Here is a 15076-nt window from a genome sequence, read left to right as displayed (position 1 = left end):
CAACTACTCAACGAACACCTCAAAGAATACATACACCAACAAGATCTAAAACATTTGCTCATGCCGCGCGTGAATTATTCAAACAACCAATTCCTCCTGACTTTTCTACTCAACAAGACTACTATTCTCAGTCTAACAATCAACAATCAGATCCCAACTTTTTTGCTTACAATCCAGAAAAAGAACCTATCAAGGTAAAATCAATAAAAACGATAACACATAATCGATATATTCTTTATTTTTTTTTTTTATTTTTATTTTTTTTATGTGTTTGTACGCAATTCTTTTATATCATAGGCCTATCTCCGGATCCGACCTCCTTTACGTCCATCAGACGAGGACAATAGTAGTTGTCATACACCAAATGTCTCTTCTATATCCACTAGTGATGACGATAGTGTGGCAACAACCATACCATATTTACAAATCACAGACGATAGCGAAGTATGCATGACCCCACCTGAAGATTCTAATGCTTACCGTACACGCAATAGAGCACCTGAACGTTATCGATTTACAAAGATATTTACCGAAAATGTATCACAACAAGAATTCTTTGATAAAACCACATTACCTCTTATTAAAGATGTACTCAAAGGTGAAAACGCATTGATATTTGCTTATGGTGTCACCAATTCTGGCAAGACCTACTCAATTATGGGTACAAGACAGGATACTGGATTACTACCTCGCACTCTGGATGTGTTATTCAATAGTATCAAGGATTATACTAGTGACTCCAAGGTAAAGCATAATCAAAAGAGTGTATGGTATGGCAATGGATTGAGATGATATAAGCTAATTTTAATTCAATGTTTGTTGGTGGTGATAGCTCAAGCCAGTAATGCATAGTTTAGTCCAAGCATATGAAGACAAGGCAGAAGAAAATCGATTCATTCTTGAACAAGCTGGAAGTACTGAAACTGCTCATGTTGGATCATCGGTAAACAACCAAACCCGAAGGGTCATATATATATATATATATATATAACAGATATTGGCGGCTCCACATGTCTTATTTTATTTTATTTTATTTTTATTGATTCTTCACTAGAATTGCGATTTATGGGATGGACATCAGATTCCTGCATGCCCTGATTCTACTGGTAAAAGAGAAACTGTTACTACTTAAAAAGAACAAATAATATCCACTAACCTATTTTTTTTTTCGCTTTTCTTAGTGATCCCAATTGATGAAAGATATGAATATGGTATCTGGGTATCCTTTGCTGAGATCTACACGGAACGTATCTATGATTTGTTGGTGGCACCTGACAAGCAACAAAAACGCAAATCACTAGCCCTGAAGTACGAATTTCGAAGTGGACACAAATATATAGCAGGTCTCAAAGAAGTAAAAGTGCGAACTATTGAGGTAAGAAAGGAAAAAAAAAAAAAAAAAAGGACAGAAGAAAATTTAAAAGAAAGGGATGCTACATTGACTTTCTACCTATTTTTGTCATGATTATCGGGATAATGATAGGAAGCCTATACTATTCTACGCGAAGGCCAACGGAATAGAGCGGTATTCTCAACTCTGATGAATCGAACTAGTAGTCGAAGCCATAGTATATTTACCATTCGTATAGTGCGTGTTCCGATATATGAAAATGAATATGTGATTGAAGTAAGTTTAAAGAAGACAGGAAAATACAAGATGTATTCGTGATAAAAAGAATATACTTAGATTATCAACCTTTTCTTTTATTTATTTTTTGGACAGGATCCTTCTTATGCTGTGGTATCTAAAATGTCTATTGTTGATCTGGCTGGATCGGAACGATACAGAAACACTCTGAACTCTGGTAAGAAAAAAGAAGAAAAAAAAAAGAAAGTTGTATGAAGAAAATGATAATTAAATTATACCTTATGTCAGGTCAAAGATTGAAAGAAGCTGGTAATATCAACAAGTCTTTGATGGTTCTTGGACAATGTATGGAAACATTACGACTGAATCAATTGAAAGCAGCTATGGGAAAGGTACATATAATCAAGAATACCGACAAAGTAGATCCAATGACTAATATAAGGAAAACCAATTATTTTTATATATATTAGCGTCGTGCCATTGTACCTTTCCGTCATAGCAGGTTGACTGAATTATTCAAAAGTTCTTTTGAAGGCGATGGGAAAGCAGTAAGACAAAATATACATGGAAATGAATCATATATCTCAAACTCATTTATTTCTATTTATATTGTCTTTGTTTTCTATTGTTAGGTTATGGTTGTCAATGTCAATCCTACGGATACTGGTTTCGATGAAAATAGCCATGTGATGAAATTTGCTGCAGTTGCCAAAGATGTTGCCACTTGGAGAAGAATTCATCCCAAACTTGAAATCAATAGTCTATCGGTTGCATGTAAGACAATGGATGCAATTATCCTTTATATACTCATTATTTCCTTCTTCTTTTTTTTTTTTTTTTTTTTTTTTTTTTAGCTAAACGACGTCGTAGGAAATCCAAGGAAAAACAAAGTATGTAATATATGAATAGTGTCATTTTAAACTTATTAGTATGGAATCATTAATATGCCATTTGTTTTAATTTTGCATTTCAGTGTCAATTGACTCCAATCGTGGCGATACTACAGGTTCTACGGAAGATATGGATATATGCCACTCAACAGATGAAGATGAGGATGATGAAGAAGAAGAAGAGGAGGATGATGATGATGAAGCAGAAGATCCTTTTGTCGATAACCTGATAGCACAATGGGCTGATCTTAGGGACAAGGTACAACAAAACAAAAAGTTGGATTATTTAGCATTGGGAGAATAGTAATGATTCATTCTTTTGATTTATAGTGGATGGATGCTGAAACCCGGTGTGCAACTATGGAATCCGATATTCGACAACAAGTTTCCAAAGAAATGGAAATTGAATTACGCAAAATGGAAGAAATTTATATGTCAAGAATGACACGAGAAGTATACTATCGATTCAACTTTTTACAATGCAAATTATTCTTTTTTTTTTTTTTTTTTTTGCTGATAATTATTTTTTTTATTGATATACTTAGAATAACTCGACTACTGAAGATATCAAAAAACATTTAGATCAATCTTGTACAACTGATGGTAAGTACTAAAGAAAAAATAATAATCCTTATCCATTTCTTACCTCCCCTTTTTATTTGATATAGATACTGAAGACAACTTATTCCTGAAAAATGTAAACCTTTAACTAAGATATCATGGATTTTTTTTATTTTACTCATACTCATGTATTTTGGAATCGTTTTATTTCTCATTACTAGCTATATCAACGACAAGAAGTGTTGACATCTGAACTTAACAAAATGCGAACACGGGTACAAGATAATGATATCACCAAGCATGCACTACTAGAAAAGGTAATATGATTTGATATTATTATTATTTTTAACTATAACATTAATTTGTTATGCAGATTGCCGAACTGGAGAAGAACAGGCGAAATGACCAATCAAACATGGAACGACTCATAAAAGATATCCAAAAACGGGACCAAATGATAGAAAAACTACAACATCAGCAATGCATGACAAGACCCAATCATGAAGATATAATGGATGAAGACAATCCATTTTTAGAAAAGAAACCAAGCCAGAAAGAATGTTCATCATCATCTGATCACACTAATCAGACTACAACATCATCGGCCACCTGTCACTCAGGGTTATCACAAATGCAAACGACATCATCCTTAGATACTTCTGAGCTATTACCTGCGTCGACACCAACATCAGTATCATCGCTATCTATTAGTAAACCCAGCAAGACTTCTTTTGATGAATTCCTCGATTTACGAAAGAAACTAAGAAGATCCATATTCAAAACAGAAGAGGTAAAGTTTTGCTGTTGTTGTTGTTTTTTTTTTTCTTTAAAAAAAAAGTAAGTAAGAATCCTAATCTTTTTTTTTTTTTTTGATAGTGTTCCTCTGATGCCGATATTATTATGACCAAGGTGGAAACATTCGAAGGAGTTACGTTTGATATGGTGAAGGTAAAGGGGAAAAAAAGATCAATAGAATGCTGAAACCATTAGAATAGGAGGGGGGGACTTACATATATGTGTGTTTGTAGGAATCAAATATGGGCAAATTACTGAAACTGATCTCTCAACATCAATTCAAACGAGATACTTTTGGATTACAACGACGAGCTCAAGTTTTATTGCGAAAATATATCAAACTCTCTATATCGACATTTGCGCCACCACTATCAGTAACAAAGCATTCTAGGTCCAACAAACGCGATTCTTTAATCATGGTGGCAGTAGATGCTGGAAAAGAAGAAGATCTTATATCTGATATGCGAGACGCCTTGGACGTATTACAAGATGAAAATCGGAAACTGAAATCCCGGCTGAAAGTAAGTTCAAACGTGTAGGTGATACAGGGAACCTTATTCACCCTTTTATGTTTTCCTTTTTTATACTAGACAATGGAAGTGGGTCAACGTAGATTGATGGAAGCATTTGATAAACCAATGAATATCACTACACCTCCTAGTACAATACCTATAGACACTACAACAAATATAGAGTCAGAAATGATGGTGGATGATCCAATAGATGTAAGTAATATACCAAAATAAAATGAATAAATATGTTGACTACTTTTATTTTATTTTTTTATTTTTTAGCCTGAAGAAGGATGTGACAACGATGGAAATGAGGTATTATTTAGTCCTGTTCTTGGCACATCGGCAATGATGATGGAAGAAGATCTTGATGACAATAGAAACCAGGAAGAAAAACCGACGAAACGACGAAGGTATACATTTATAAAAAGATATAGATAACTGATCATGATACTCATTGGATGGATATGATCCTATAGAAAGCTACGTATACGACAACAACGCCAAAATTAGATTTGAACTTTTTCTCTGAATCGGCATCAAGAACTAATCAGGGTGATGCATTGAACTTTAGGGAACTTTAGTATTACGTCAAAGCACAGTAGATATCAAATTATCCGACCCAAACAAGTCATGCTTTTTTTTTTTTTTTACCTTTTGTATATATATTTATATAAATAAAGAATTGCCGCCTTTTATCCATCTCTCCTTCCCTTTTTTTTTTTATTTATGTTCGAATCAATAAAATATATATTATTAAAAGAAAGTGATTATATACCATCATTCTACGGAATACAACGCAAAGAATCCATTGATACTGTAGTTGCAAGCATAGATGACAGATGGGAATCCAGGAAGCAAACACCTACATTATTACCAAGGAAACGACGGTATCGATTGAACCATTGGAGAGTGGTTCTGACACGTTTGATGCAAGAGAACGATCGATGGCATCACGCACAAATAATCAGACGACAGCAACGTCGTGAAAAAAGACCACAAGATGGAAAGACAAATCCTTTTGAATGAAACCTTTTTTTTTTTGTATCATTATGATAAACCATATCCAACCTGTCAACCTTTATTACACCATTCATTTTCAATATGCATTGATGGGTTCTTTTTTTTTTTTTTCTTTTTGGTTGTATACCCTGTTATGTCCCTATTTTTTTTTTTTTTTGTTTTATTCTCATTATGAAGGATGCTTCGAAATAAAATGTTTTAAACAATGTATCATCAAAGTAAATCATGAGATCAGGTGATTGTAATCTACATACATGATAGTGGCTCTCACACACTCACTCACACACACACCACATGCTGAAGCATTTTTTTTTTTGTTGTTGTTGTTATGTATACTGAGAGGAAACGCCCTTATTTGTCGAGAACAAGTTTTCCCAATTGGATAAATGCAAATAAAACGGATCACCATGATGAACACGTTTCGTCTGGACAATATCCTTTTGTTTTTAATTCTGTTTGCTTGCTTATTTTGATAAGTAAAAAAGACGAAAAAAAATATTTTATGTATGGTGGACGATGATAGGATTGGGTGTAGGGCTCAGATCCTATTGATGTATAGACTGTCAGTTTACTTTTTTCATCATTATTTATCAAAGTATTATATATTTATATGAATAATATGGTGATGATGAGTGCAGCTCTTATTTTTTTTTTTCGCAGTTGGGCTTATCTATAGTGACGACGTGATCCATAACGAATAGCATTTTCCCGCTCTTAGAGTCAACTGACTTATGGATTCATGGACTAGATGGCGTTCACTTTTCCTTTTTTTTTTTTTTTAATCCTAAAACAGGAGATGGCATTCCCTTTTTTTAAAAAAAAATGATTTGTTATCTGGTAGCAAAAGGAGATGACGGAGAAGAGTTTATTTCCCTTTTTGATTGAAATAAAAAGGGGGCATACTTCTTGATCTTAAAAACAATCCAAGTCAATAGAGACACTCATTTTATATAATCACATTCAAAGCCTTGACAAAAATCCATCTCACTGCATCGTATCTACACATTGTTTCAATAGTACCTTATTGCCCTGATTGGATATCTCTGTCACACGAATTAGACTTAGACTGACTGGCAATCTAAATGGGAAGTGATAGACATTCACATATACACTCACACCCAGGTACAAAAGCAATGGAGGCGATAAAGGTCATTTATAGATATGAGACCATCGAACATACATCATTATCAACCTATTTTTTTTTTCTTTCATAAAAAGATAACTATTCCATTATAAAACCGATAAATAAATAAAAAAACAATATCAATTGATAACAAAAAGATAATAGAAAAACAAGAATGCTTTATTTGATAAACATTGTGAATATATCAAAGAATAAACTGTTTAGCCTTGAATATCCCCGAGGATTTACTATTAAGAAAAAAAAAAAGATCAGTACCTGTGATCAAAAAAATCGACTTATCTATTTTGCTCTACCGAACTTACTTGTTGCATAGCTTCCTTCTTGCCCTTGCGATCAAGAACAGCTTGACGACTGTGATCCAACTTGAGCTTGTTGATCACGACGTTAGAGGGGTGGATACCAATAGGAGCAGTGGCACCATTTACCTTTTCACGAGTAATACGTTCGATATGGATAACCCACTTCTTACGGTAAACTTGAACAACCTTGCCTTCGCGACCCTTGTAGGTACCACGGACAACGGTAACTTCGTCATCACGGCGGATGGGCATAGAGCGAACCTAGAAGAAAAGGAGAATAAAAAAAAAAAATATTAATCAAACCATGTTGGAATTTCTCTATGAGTGGTTGATGAGAAAACTTACATTGTGCTTTTCACGGAGTTCCTTGGACAAAGCAGAGCTCATGATCTTTTGGCGAATGTGAGAGGGAGCAGAGAAGTGAGCCTTTCTGCTCTTTCTACGGGAAGAGCTAACATCTATATGCAAGAAGAATAAAAATAAAAAAAAGAAGTGAGTAAATTGGTCCCAGATCAAAAAAAAAAAAGTAACAATCGTCAAACGAAAAGGAAATAGAATGAAAGAGAGAACGAAAATAAAAGAATATACGTTGGCAAATAAGATTATGATTGATTGACATTCAAGTTCGAAAGTCGTATAATGGGTAATACTGTTAATGGTTGTTCATTGGGCATTTGTTGCAATTCTTTCCATATTTCGAACGAGTAGTTATCCAATCCATCCATCCATCCATCCATCCATCCATCCATCCATTTATTATGATATTAGTTGAACATCAAAAGGTATGTCGTATGGATTATCATTATTATTCATCGAATCTATTCGTCATGATGATCATAGTAATGATGGGTGATTTTCCTATCTACTCATCCGTTCATCTATCCATCCATCCGTTCATCCATCCAGTTGTATCATGTTTGTTCATCCATTTCTTTCATTCTATTTCCATCGTTTTACGTATGTGTAGTGTTGCCTTGTTCTTGTTCTTACCAGCGGAGAACTTCATCCTTAGGTTTGTTAAAAGGAAAAAAAAGAAAGAACGTTCATAATCGTGGCCCCTCCCCACCTAAAGAAAAATTGTTTGACCCGCTTGAACTACGAGCCGCTATGTGCGGTATCTGAATTCTCAGCTCTGTAGCCTCATTGGCTTGAATCACTCTTTGTCCCTTGGATACTTGGTTCAATTAAATAATAAAATAGAACAATCGATCTTTCCCAAAATGGATGTCGCATTATCACTTTTTTTTTAGATGTCACTATAGAGATGTTGGCAGAGTATGTCAATTTATTGATGATGGATGATGATTGCCTCAGCAGATGAGCTGATTCTTTTCAATGATCATATTTGGAAAAAAAAAGAACTATATTTTTTTTATATGGTATCATTATCATCGTCATCATATTCACAGTTAAGACAGATTAAATGTAATGTTCATGTCTGATGATAGTATACAATAATTTTTAGGATATTTAGTATTGATACCAGAAGACAGTTTGCTATGGTCGATGAAATAGCGGGTATTGAAATATGACATGATTTGGAATAAAAATGAGTACATTGATCCATTTTTCACTTTTTTTTCTCTCTTTCTTTCTTCTTTTCTTTTATTTGTTACGCACCATGCCATCTTTACAAACACCTACAGTCAGTGGCATTCGCATCTATCCTGTAAAGTCTTGTCATTCTGTTCAACTGGAAGAAAGTGAAGTAGGTAATCTTGGTTTGGTCAATGATCGTCGGTTTCTATTTATCGAGGAAGCAACCAATCGGTTTATTACTCAAAGGTAATATACAATAACCATAGGGATATTATATATATATTTATATTTATATATATATGTATCTTTTTTTTTTATTCTTCTTTGACAAATAGAAAATATGCTTCCATGGCCTTGGTACGACCTTTGGTAGACATGGTGCAGAAAACTTTGACATTGACTAGTCATGACGATGAACAACCTCCTTTGGTGCTGCCGCTTTACCCTGATACCAAACTCATGCAACAACGCACAGTGAAATTATGGAAAGATACCTTGACTGCTTACGATATGGGCGATGCTGCTGGTGAATGGCTTGAGACGTTTTTCCGTCGTCATCGATCTCATGATGTGACCAACAACCATAATCCAGACGATCCTGTAGACCTTGAACAACCTATCCCTCGTTTACGACTAGTGACTCTAGAAGATCCTCAACAAGAAGGTAGCCATTATTCTCGTCCTGCTCATCAAGCTTTGCCTGGAACACATTCTCCTTTCACTGATTGGTCTCCTGTCTCATTTGGCTTTGAGGCAAGCTTGGATGCATTGAATCAAGGTCTATTAGCCCGTGATATCAGTCAAGGCAATATCATAGGAATGGATCGCTTTCGGAACAATGTCGATATTGCTGGAACATTACCGTGGGAAGAAGATACCTGGTTAGTGGCAAAGTAAGTAAAAAAAAAAAAAAAATGGATGACAAGTGTATGTGTGTGTATGTGGCTGTGCTGGCAATTACCTATTGGGTGATAACCGTTTTAGGATGATAGTAATGATTTTCTTTTCTTGTTTTTATTAGAATTGGTGAAGTGACATTTTATTTAATACGACCTATTGGAAGATGTACTGTACCAGGAGTGGATCAAGATTCTGGTGTCAAGGATACCTGGGGTGGACCTTTATCATATTTGAAGGAAAAACGTAGCTTTAGCGAGAAACCAAATGACGGATGTTTCTGTGTAGATGTAGTCCCTCTTACAAGTGGTACCATTCGTGTAGGCGACAAGGTAGAAGTGTTGGAACGAATCCCTGCTGGAAAGGAACCGAAGCCATTGGTCAAGAAGAATTTAGAATAGAAGTAGTTTATATTTAATAAAAAAAATATTGTTGTTATCATCATGATATTCATTTACCCAGTATACCATTATTCATCATCCATTCATCAGCTGTCATTGTTCAATGTGAAAGAATTCATAACACAAACATCAACTAAAAAGAAAGGCTGTTTTATTTCAACAAAAAGATAGAGAACACTAAAACTAATGATGTATGACTAAACAATACATATAAAGTTCATCCACGGGTTCTTACACATTGTTTGCAAATCAGGTTTCCATGTCCATCATTTTCCCAAAGTCCTACGAAAAAAAAATTGTCATTGTATCCTCTATACGAACAAAAAAGATTCCTTTTTTTTTTTTAATTCTGTATTACCTGGTACCCGAGCTGATAATGGACGTTGACAAGAAGTGCATTGGAAATGTTGTGGGTGATAATTGTTTCCAAAAGCGGATGCTATTAATTTCGCGCCGGCTAGAGATTCTTTGCATACATAACATTTATTTTTGTCACTGATGTTGCTGTTATTGGAAGAGGTTTTCGCATGTTGTTCACAATATGGTCGATTATCCCTAACATGAAAAGTACCAGAAGGAAATGGTTTTCCACAATCCTAAAGGTATGTTCCAAAAAAAAAAAAAAAAAAAAAAAAAGGAATTATCATCAGATAAAACAAACCTTTTTTTTCATTTTCATTTCTCTTTACCGCACAAACAAAACATTCTTTGTGCCAATCACCACCTAAAGCACCCACAAAAGACCCTTTGATATAGTTGCCACATCCTTGACATCGATGACCAAACTTTTCTAAATAATCCTTTTCACAGTAAGCATGACCATCATGAATCATAAATTGTTGTTCAACAAAAGGTGTTTTACATGCATGACAGAAAAAGTGCCCTTCATGATAATGTTTTCCAAGTGCTTGTACAGATGTCTAAAATGAAAAATTATTTCTATATGAGTTCGCCATCATCAGATTTTATTTATTTTTGATAAAAAAAAAAAAAAAAAAAAAAAAAGATCTTACCCCTTCAATAGGTTCCTTGCAATAATCACAACGAGAGTTGAATAATGTATGATAATCCAACCCACAATAAGGTTTGCCATCTTTTTCAAAAAATTCCACTTTGTCTAGTCGATCACCGCATTTCACACAAGTAAAACAGCCTGCATGCCATTTCTTTCCTAAAGCAGAGACCATGATACCTTTTGAGACTGGTTGATTACAATAACCACATCTTGACTGGTTATAAAGAGAAGGTATAACTTTATTGGTGCCTAGATCTTGCGATGGTCGAGTTGCATTCATAACAGATGAGGTGGGTTTAGTATTCGGTGAAGAGAGATGAATGGGTTTTGTCGCAGTTGGTGGTGGAGGTGGTTTATTGATATTTGTTGAGCTTGCTATTTTTGTCGTCTTCCGAGGATTAGAATGAAGTGACGTTTCAAAAGCATCATGAGAATGCCGCGTTTCAGAATCGGTCTTGGCTTTACTAGTCGAGATCTGCTCAGTATTGTCATTCAAAGCCATATTTTGCATTGGATATATCAAATCGTTACGTACATTTTGATATTGTTTATTTTCACCAGCTGGTGATGTTGGTTGACTTGTCCGGTTGTCGAAAGACGATGAATTAGATGATTTGCTGGAAGGCGAGATTGGTGGACTTTTTCCAGGAAGACTATTCAAATATTTATCTAAAATAAATAAATCAATAACTGATATATATATATATATTATTTCATATGTTTGTTTTTGAATTTACCTAGCTGATCTTTGGAAAGATAGGTCATTGTATTTGACTTTTTTTTTTTTTTTTTTTGGTGGTTGGTAAGGGAAGAAGAACGGTAATGCGCTAAAATTTATTCATCCTCTGATTTCAAGCTTCATATTTGAAATACCGTTGCCATATATAGTAACAGAAAAAAACAGTAAGCAATATGCAAAATAAATAAGCACTGTTTTTATTTTATTTTTTATTTTTTTTTTTTCTACGTATATAAAATAATATTGTTTGAGCATTATCTATCATTCGTCTGTTGTCCATTTACAGTAATAGTACAAGAATCATACATATCATCCTATCATCTATCATCCATCAACACAAATGTGCCTCCATTACCTTCGGTACTGTAATCACATCATCATACCTACATTACTGTATCATCTACAATACTGTATCATCCGTCACTTTCGGCTATTACACCATCGTGTCCATCACCTTCATACAACATATTATTATTCACTATCCTCTTAGTTGACTCACTCTTAATTTAATCAGAATGACGTATTAGAAAAAGGATTAAATAATTAACCTTGACATAGTTGAAAGTAGCTGTGAGAAAAGATATATGTCAATAAGATTTTTGTTTTCCCCACTTTATTTTGTTCTTGGGAAAATAGAGGATTGCATTACGGAATATGATTGGCTATCGAGAGTTTAAAAACGGGGTATTTTTTTCTCTTGATTACTCCTTGATTTTCCTTTTTTCTTCTTTTCTTTTCTTTTTTATTTCATTTTTATATATTATACTCTTTTATTAAAAGAAACGTAAAATGACAAAAATACACCGTAACGTGGAATTAGCAAATACAGCACAAAAAGGTCAAACAGGTAAAGTAACACGTCTGTATGAATTAATATAAAAGAAAAGACCTCAGATAAAACGTACACGTATATATAATCATATCTAATTTTGCCTTATATTAGGTATTTATCGTAATACAGCGAAACCTGATAGCCTCTTGGAGACCTATAATAGAGATATTCATACTCTCTATGATGCTTGGCAATCAAGTAAGAGAAATAATATCCAAAATGGATAGAAATAAGGTTTTTAATCCCGCTTTTTTTTTTTTCTCTCTCTCTCTCTTTTTTTTTAGTTCCTTCATCAGCAAAAGATTTACAATGTCTTGGTTATCGACCTTTACTCAATCCACTTACACAAGAACGATCTTCTGAATATGTATGGCAAACATATGGACAAGTGATAGAAAGAGTGAATGCTTTTGGCTCAGGTATACGACAATTAATTGAAGAAATAACAGGAAAGAAGGCAGGTCAACAATCACCTCTTGGTATTTGGGCTGTCAATCGACCAGAATGGACACTAACAGATCTGGCGTGTGTATCTTTTGGATTTTTCTCTGTGGCTCTTTATGATACTCTTGGTGATGATACTGTCAGGTTTGTCATCAATCATTCCGAACTCGAAGCCGTAATCTGTTCTGCGAATCATATTGAACATCTTTTGACCATTCAATCGGAATGTCCCCAACTTAAACTTATTGTTTCGATGGATCCTTTGACTGAATTCAACAATGGCAAGGCACTTGTGTCATGGGCAAAAGAAAAAGGGATTACACTCTACGACTTTGAACAAGTGGAACAATTAGGACGACAACAACAACGACCTCACGTACCTCCTCAACCTTCGGATAAGGCATTTATTCTTTATACAAGTGGTACCACTGGTAATCCCAAAGGAGCCATTATTTCTCACGCAAATATGGTGGCAGCGCTTTCGTCTGTGTCCTCTCGGTTTGACTTTGTATTTGGTGGTGAAACAGTGATATCCTATTTACCCCTTCCTCATGTATTTGGACGTATTATGGATTGGACATGCCTGATTCACGCTGGACGAATTGGTCATTTTAGTGGTGCTGTGGAATTACTAGTCGAAGATATTCAACTACTCAAACCAACACTTTTTCCCTCTGTCCCTCGATTATTGAATCGTATCTACAGTAAGGTCTCACAAGCGACTATCCATGCTCCTGGAAATCTCGGTAGGATTTTCCGTATGGCTCTTCATACTAAAATTGAAAATCTTCAACAAAACCGTGGAACTACACATATGGTATGGGATCGTTTATTATTCAACAAAGTCAAACAAGTTCTAGGTGGTAATGTCAAAGTGATTGTCACTGGATCGGCTCCCATTTCAAGTGAGGTGATGGATTTCCTTAGAGTGGCCATGGGTGCTGAAGTGATTGAAGCATATGGAAGTACAGAAAATACTGGTGCTGCTAGTGTTTCTCAAAGAGGAGAATATCGCTGTGGTCATGTAGGTGCTGCTGCTCTGTGTACTGAACTCAAACTGGTCGACGTCCCTGAAATGAACTATCTTACAACTGATCCTCAACCTCGTGGTGAAATCTGTACTCGTGGTCCATGTACCTTCCAAGGCTATTATAAGGATGAAGAAAAGACGCGAGAAACAATCATTGATGGATGGTTCCATACTGGTGATGTTGGTATGATGGATGAAAACGGCTGTTTGGTGGTCATCGATCGGAAAAAGAATATATTCAAACTGTCACAAGGGGAATGTAAGTCATAAAAAAAAAAGTATATGTTGGAAAATGATTGTATTTATATAGAATGGAAGAAAGAAAAAAAGAGAAGAAAAAAAAAAAAAAGAGAGATAATGAGAAATTTAATCCTTTTTTTTTTTTTTTTTTTGATCATAGATATTGCTCCTGAAAAGATTGAAAATGTATTGATGAATGATCCTTTGGTGATGCAAGCATTTGTATATGGTGATTCTTTACAAAGTCAATTGGTGGCAGTCATTGTACCTGATCCTGATGAATTGATGTCATTCGCTCAAAGTCTTCATCTTACCAGTAATGATGGATCGACATTATCTTTAGCATCTCTCTGTCAACATCCAACTTTGGTGAAAAAGGTGTTCCAACATTTGACAAAGGTTGTGAAACAAAGTGGATTGAAAGGATTCGAACAACCAAAGGCAATCTGTTTGGAAGCTACCCCATTCTCCATAGACACTGGTATTTTGACTCCTACAATGAAATTGAAACGACCCGAAGCAAAACAACGATATCTTCAACATATTCAATCTATGTATGACTATTTGGCAAAGGAAACTCCCAAGGCTTTGTTATAGATTATTAGTAGTGATAGTTATTTCTTTTTTGGTGATCGTTTATTTAATAAAATACGTTTTACATCTGATTTTTAGATCTTTTATATTTATGATTAGTCTCATCTTCGTCATCTATAACTCATCACCATTTAGCATAATCCTCCAAAGTAACAAAATTACATGAAGTATATATATGTATATATATAAAAAAAAAAGAAAGTAGTTTATTAATTGGCATTAAAAAAGATAATAAAGTATAATAAGGCAAAAATAAAAAAATAAAAAATGGACATGATAGAAAAAAAAAAAAAAAAAAAGATGTCTAGTCTAAATCATCTGCTTTACCACAACAGAACCAGAATGGCTTTTTCTTTTTCTTAGGTGCTTGATCAGTGGTAGTCTCAGCAGCTTGCGTACTTGTGGTTGGAGGTTGCGTGTCTGTAGCAGTAGGTTGATTGGCGTCAGTCGTTTCACCTTGTCCAGTAGTCTCGGTTGAAGTTGGAATGGTGGATGATGGCTGATTTGCTTCAGTAGAACGTTGTACTGACTGT

The 15076-nt window shown here is 34.6% G+C and overlaps 5 protein-coding genes across 5 annotated transcripts; 3 read left to right on the top strand and 2 right to left on the bottom strand.

The window, feature by feature from the left end:
- Nucleotides 1–414: 414 nt before the first annotated feature.
- BX664DRAFT_265060 (kinesin motor domain-containing protein) lies at nucleotides 415–4580 on the top strand (the record flags this gene model as incomplete). The annotated part of the gene is made up of 14 exons (XM_051540847.1): nucleotides 415–763; nucleotides 1182–1375; nucleotides 1484–1627; nucleotides 1724–1805; nucleotides 1877–1980; nucleotides 2059–2136; nucleotides 2221–2362; nucleotides 2562–2737; nucleotides 2809–2931; nucleotides 3413–3599; nucleotides 3732–3829; nucleotides 3916–3987; nucleotides 4068–4355; nucleotides 4425–4580. Coding segments are annotated over 14 exons (2193 nt in total), but the record flags the coding sequence as incomplete, so codon positions are not given.
- A 2072-nt stretch (nucleotides 4581–6652) lies between these two features.
- BX664DRAFT_282245 (translation protein SH3-like domain-containing protein) lies at nucleotides 6653–7849 on the bottom strand. Its single transcript, XM_051541557.1, has 4 exons — nucleotides 7803–7849; nucleotides 7158–7270; nucleotides 6816–7073; nucleotides 6653–6740 (listed from the first exon to the last, which is right to left on the bottom strand). The coding sequence occupies exons 1-4, from the start codon at nucleotides 7816–7818 to the stop codon at nucleotides 6738–6740; spliced, it is 390 nt and encodes a 129-aa protein (XP_051399033.1). The 5' UTR covers nucleotides 7819–7849; the 3' UTR covers nucleotides 6653–6737.
- Nucleotides 7850–8429: 580 nt separating this feature from the next.
- BX664DRAFT_282244 (MOSC N-terminal beta barrel domain-containing protein) lies at nucleotides 8430–9703 on the top strand. Its single transcript, XM_051541556.1, has 3 exons — nucleotides 8430–8597; nucleotides 8687–9244; nucleotides 9373–9703. Exons 1-3 carry the CDS (start codon nucleotides 8434–8436, stop codon nucleotides 9647–9649), a joined length of 999 nt encoding a protein of 332 aa, XP_051399032.1. The 5' UTR covers nucleotides 8430–8433; the 3' UTR covers nucleotides 9650–9703.
- A 257-nt stretch (nucleotides 9704–9960) lies between these two features.
- BX664DRAFT_264809 (uncharacterized protein) lies at nucleotides 9961–10944 on the bottom strand (the record flags this gene model as incomplete). Its single annotated transcript, XM_051540831.1, has 3 exons — nucleotides 9961–10245; nucleotides 10339–10569; nucleotides 10663–10944. The coding sequence occupies 3 exons, from the start codon at nucleotides 10942–10944 to the stop codon at nucleotides 9961–9963; spliced, it is 798 nt and encodes a 265-aa protein (XP_051399031.1).
- Nucleotides 10945–12135: 1191 nt separating this feature from the next.
- Nucleotides 12136–14613, top strand: BX664DRAFT_282240 (uncharacterized protein). The gene is made up of 4 exons (XM_051541555.1): nucleotides 12136–12250; nucleotides 12347–12433; nucleotides 12520–13968; nucleotides 14110–14613. Exons 1-4 carry the CDS (start codon nucleotides 12193–12195, stop codon nucleotides 14544–14546), a joined length of 2031 nt encoding a protein of 676 aa, XP_051399030.1. The 5' UTR covers nucleotides 12136–12192; the 3' UTR covers nucleotides 14547–14613.
- The last annotated feature ends 463 nt before the right edge of the window (nucleotides 14614–15076 follow it).

The sequence above is a fragment of the Halteromyces radiatus genome (assembly GCF_025201355.1).
Source record: "Halteromyces radiatus strain CBS 162.75 chromosome Unknown BX664scaffold_5, whole genome shotgun sequence".
NCBI lineage: Eukaryota > Fungi > Mucoromycota > Mucoromycetes > Mucorales > Cunninghamellaceae > Halteromyces > Halteromyces radiatus.
Note: the sequence above shows the minus strand (reverse complement) of the source record. Positions and strands in the feature narration are given on the sequence as shown.

Bases quoted from the DNA above. Each gene is read 5' to 3' on its own strand.
- BX664DRAFT_282245 (XM_051541557.1), bottom strand. The intron at 7,074-7,157 runs GTAAGTTTTCTC...CTTTTCTTCTAG, and splicing joins AACTCCGTGAAAAGCACAAT to GTTCGCTCTATGCCCATCCG.
- BX664DRAFT_282240 (XM_051541555.1), top strand. From the start codon at position 12,193: ATGACAAAAATACACCGTAACGTGGAATTAGCAAATACAGCACAAAAA. The intron at 12,251-12,346 runs GTAAAGTAACAC...GCCTTATATTAG, and splicing joins AGCACAAAAAGGTCAAACAG to GTATTTATCGTAATACAGCG. The intron at 13,969-14,109 runs GTAAGTCATAAA...TTTTGATCATAG, and splicing joins CAAACTGTCACAAGGGGAAT to ATATTGCTCCTGAAAAGATT.
- BX664DRAFT_282244 (XM_051541556.1), top strand. From the start codon at position 8,434: ATGCCATCTTTACAAACACCTACAGTCAGTGGCATTCGCATCTATCCT. The intron at 8,598-8,686 runs GTAATATACAAT...TTTGACAAATAG, and splicing joins AATCGGTTTATTACTCAAAG to AAAATATGCTTCCATGGCCT. The intron at 9,245-9,372 runs GTAAGTAAAAAA...TGTTTTTATTAG, and splicing joins GATACCTGGTTAGTGGCAAA to AATTGGTGAAGTGACATTTT.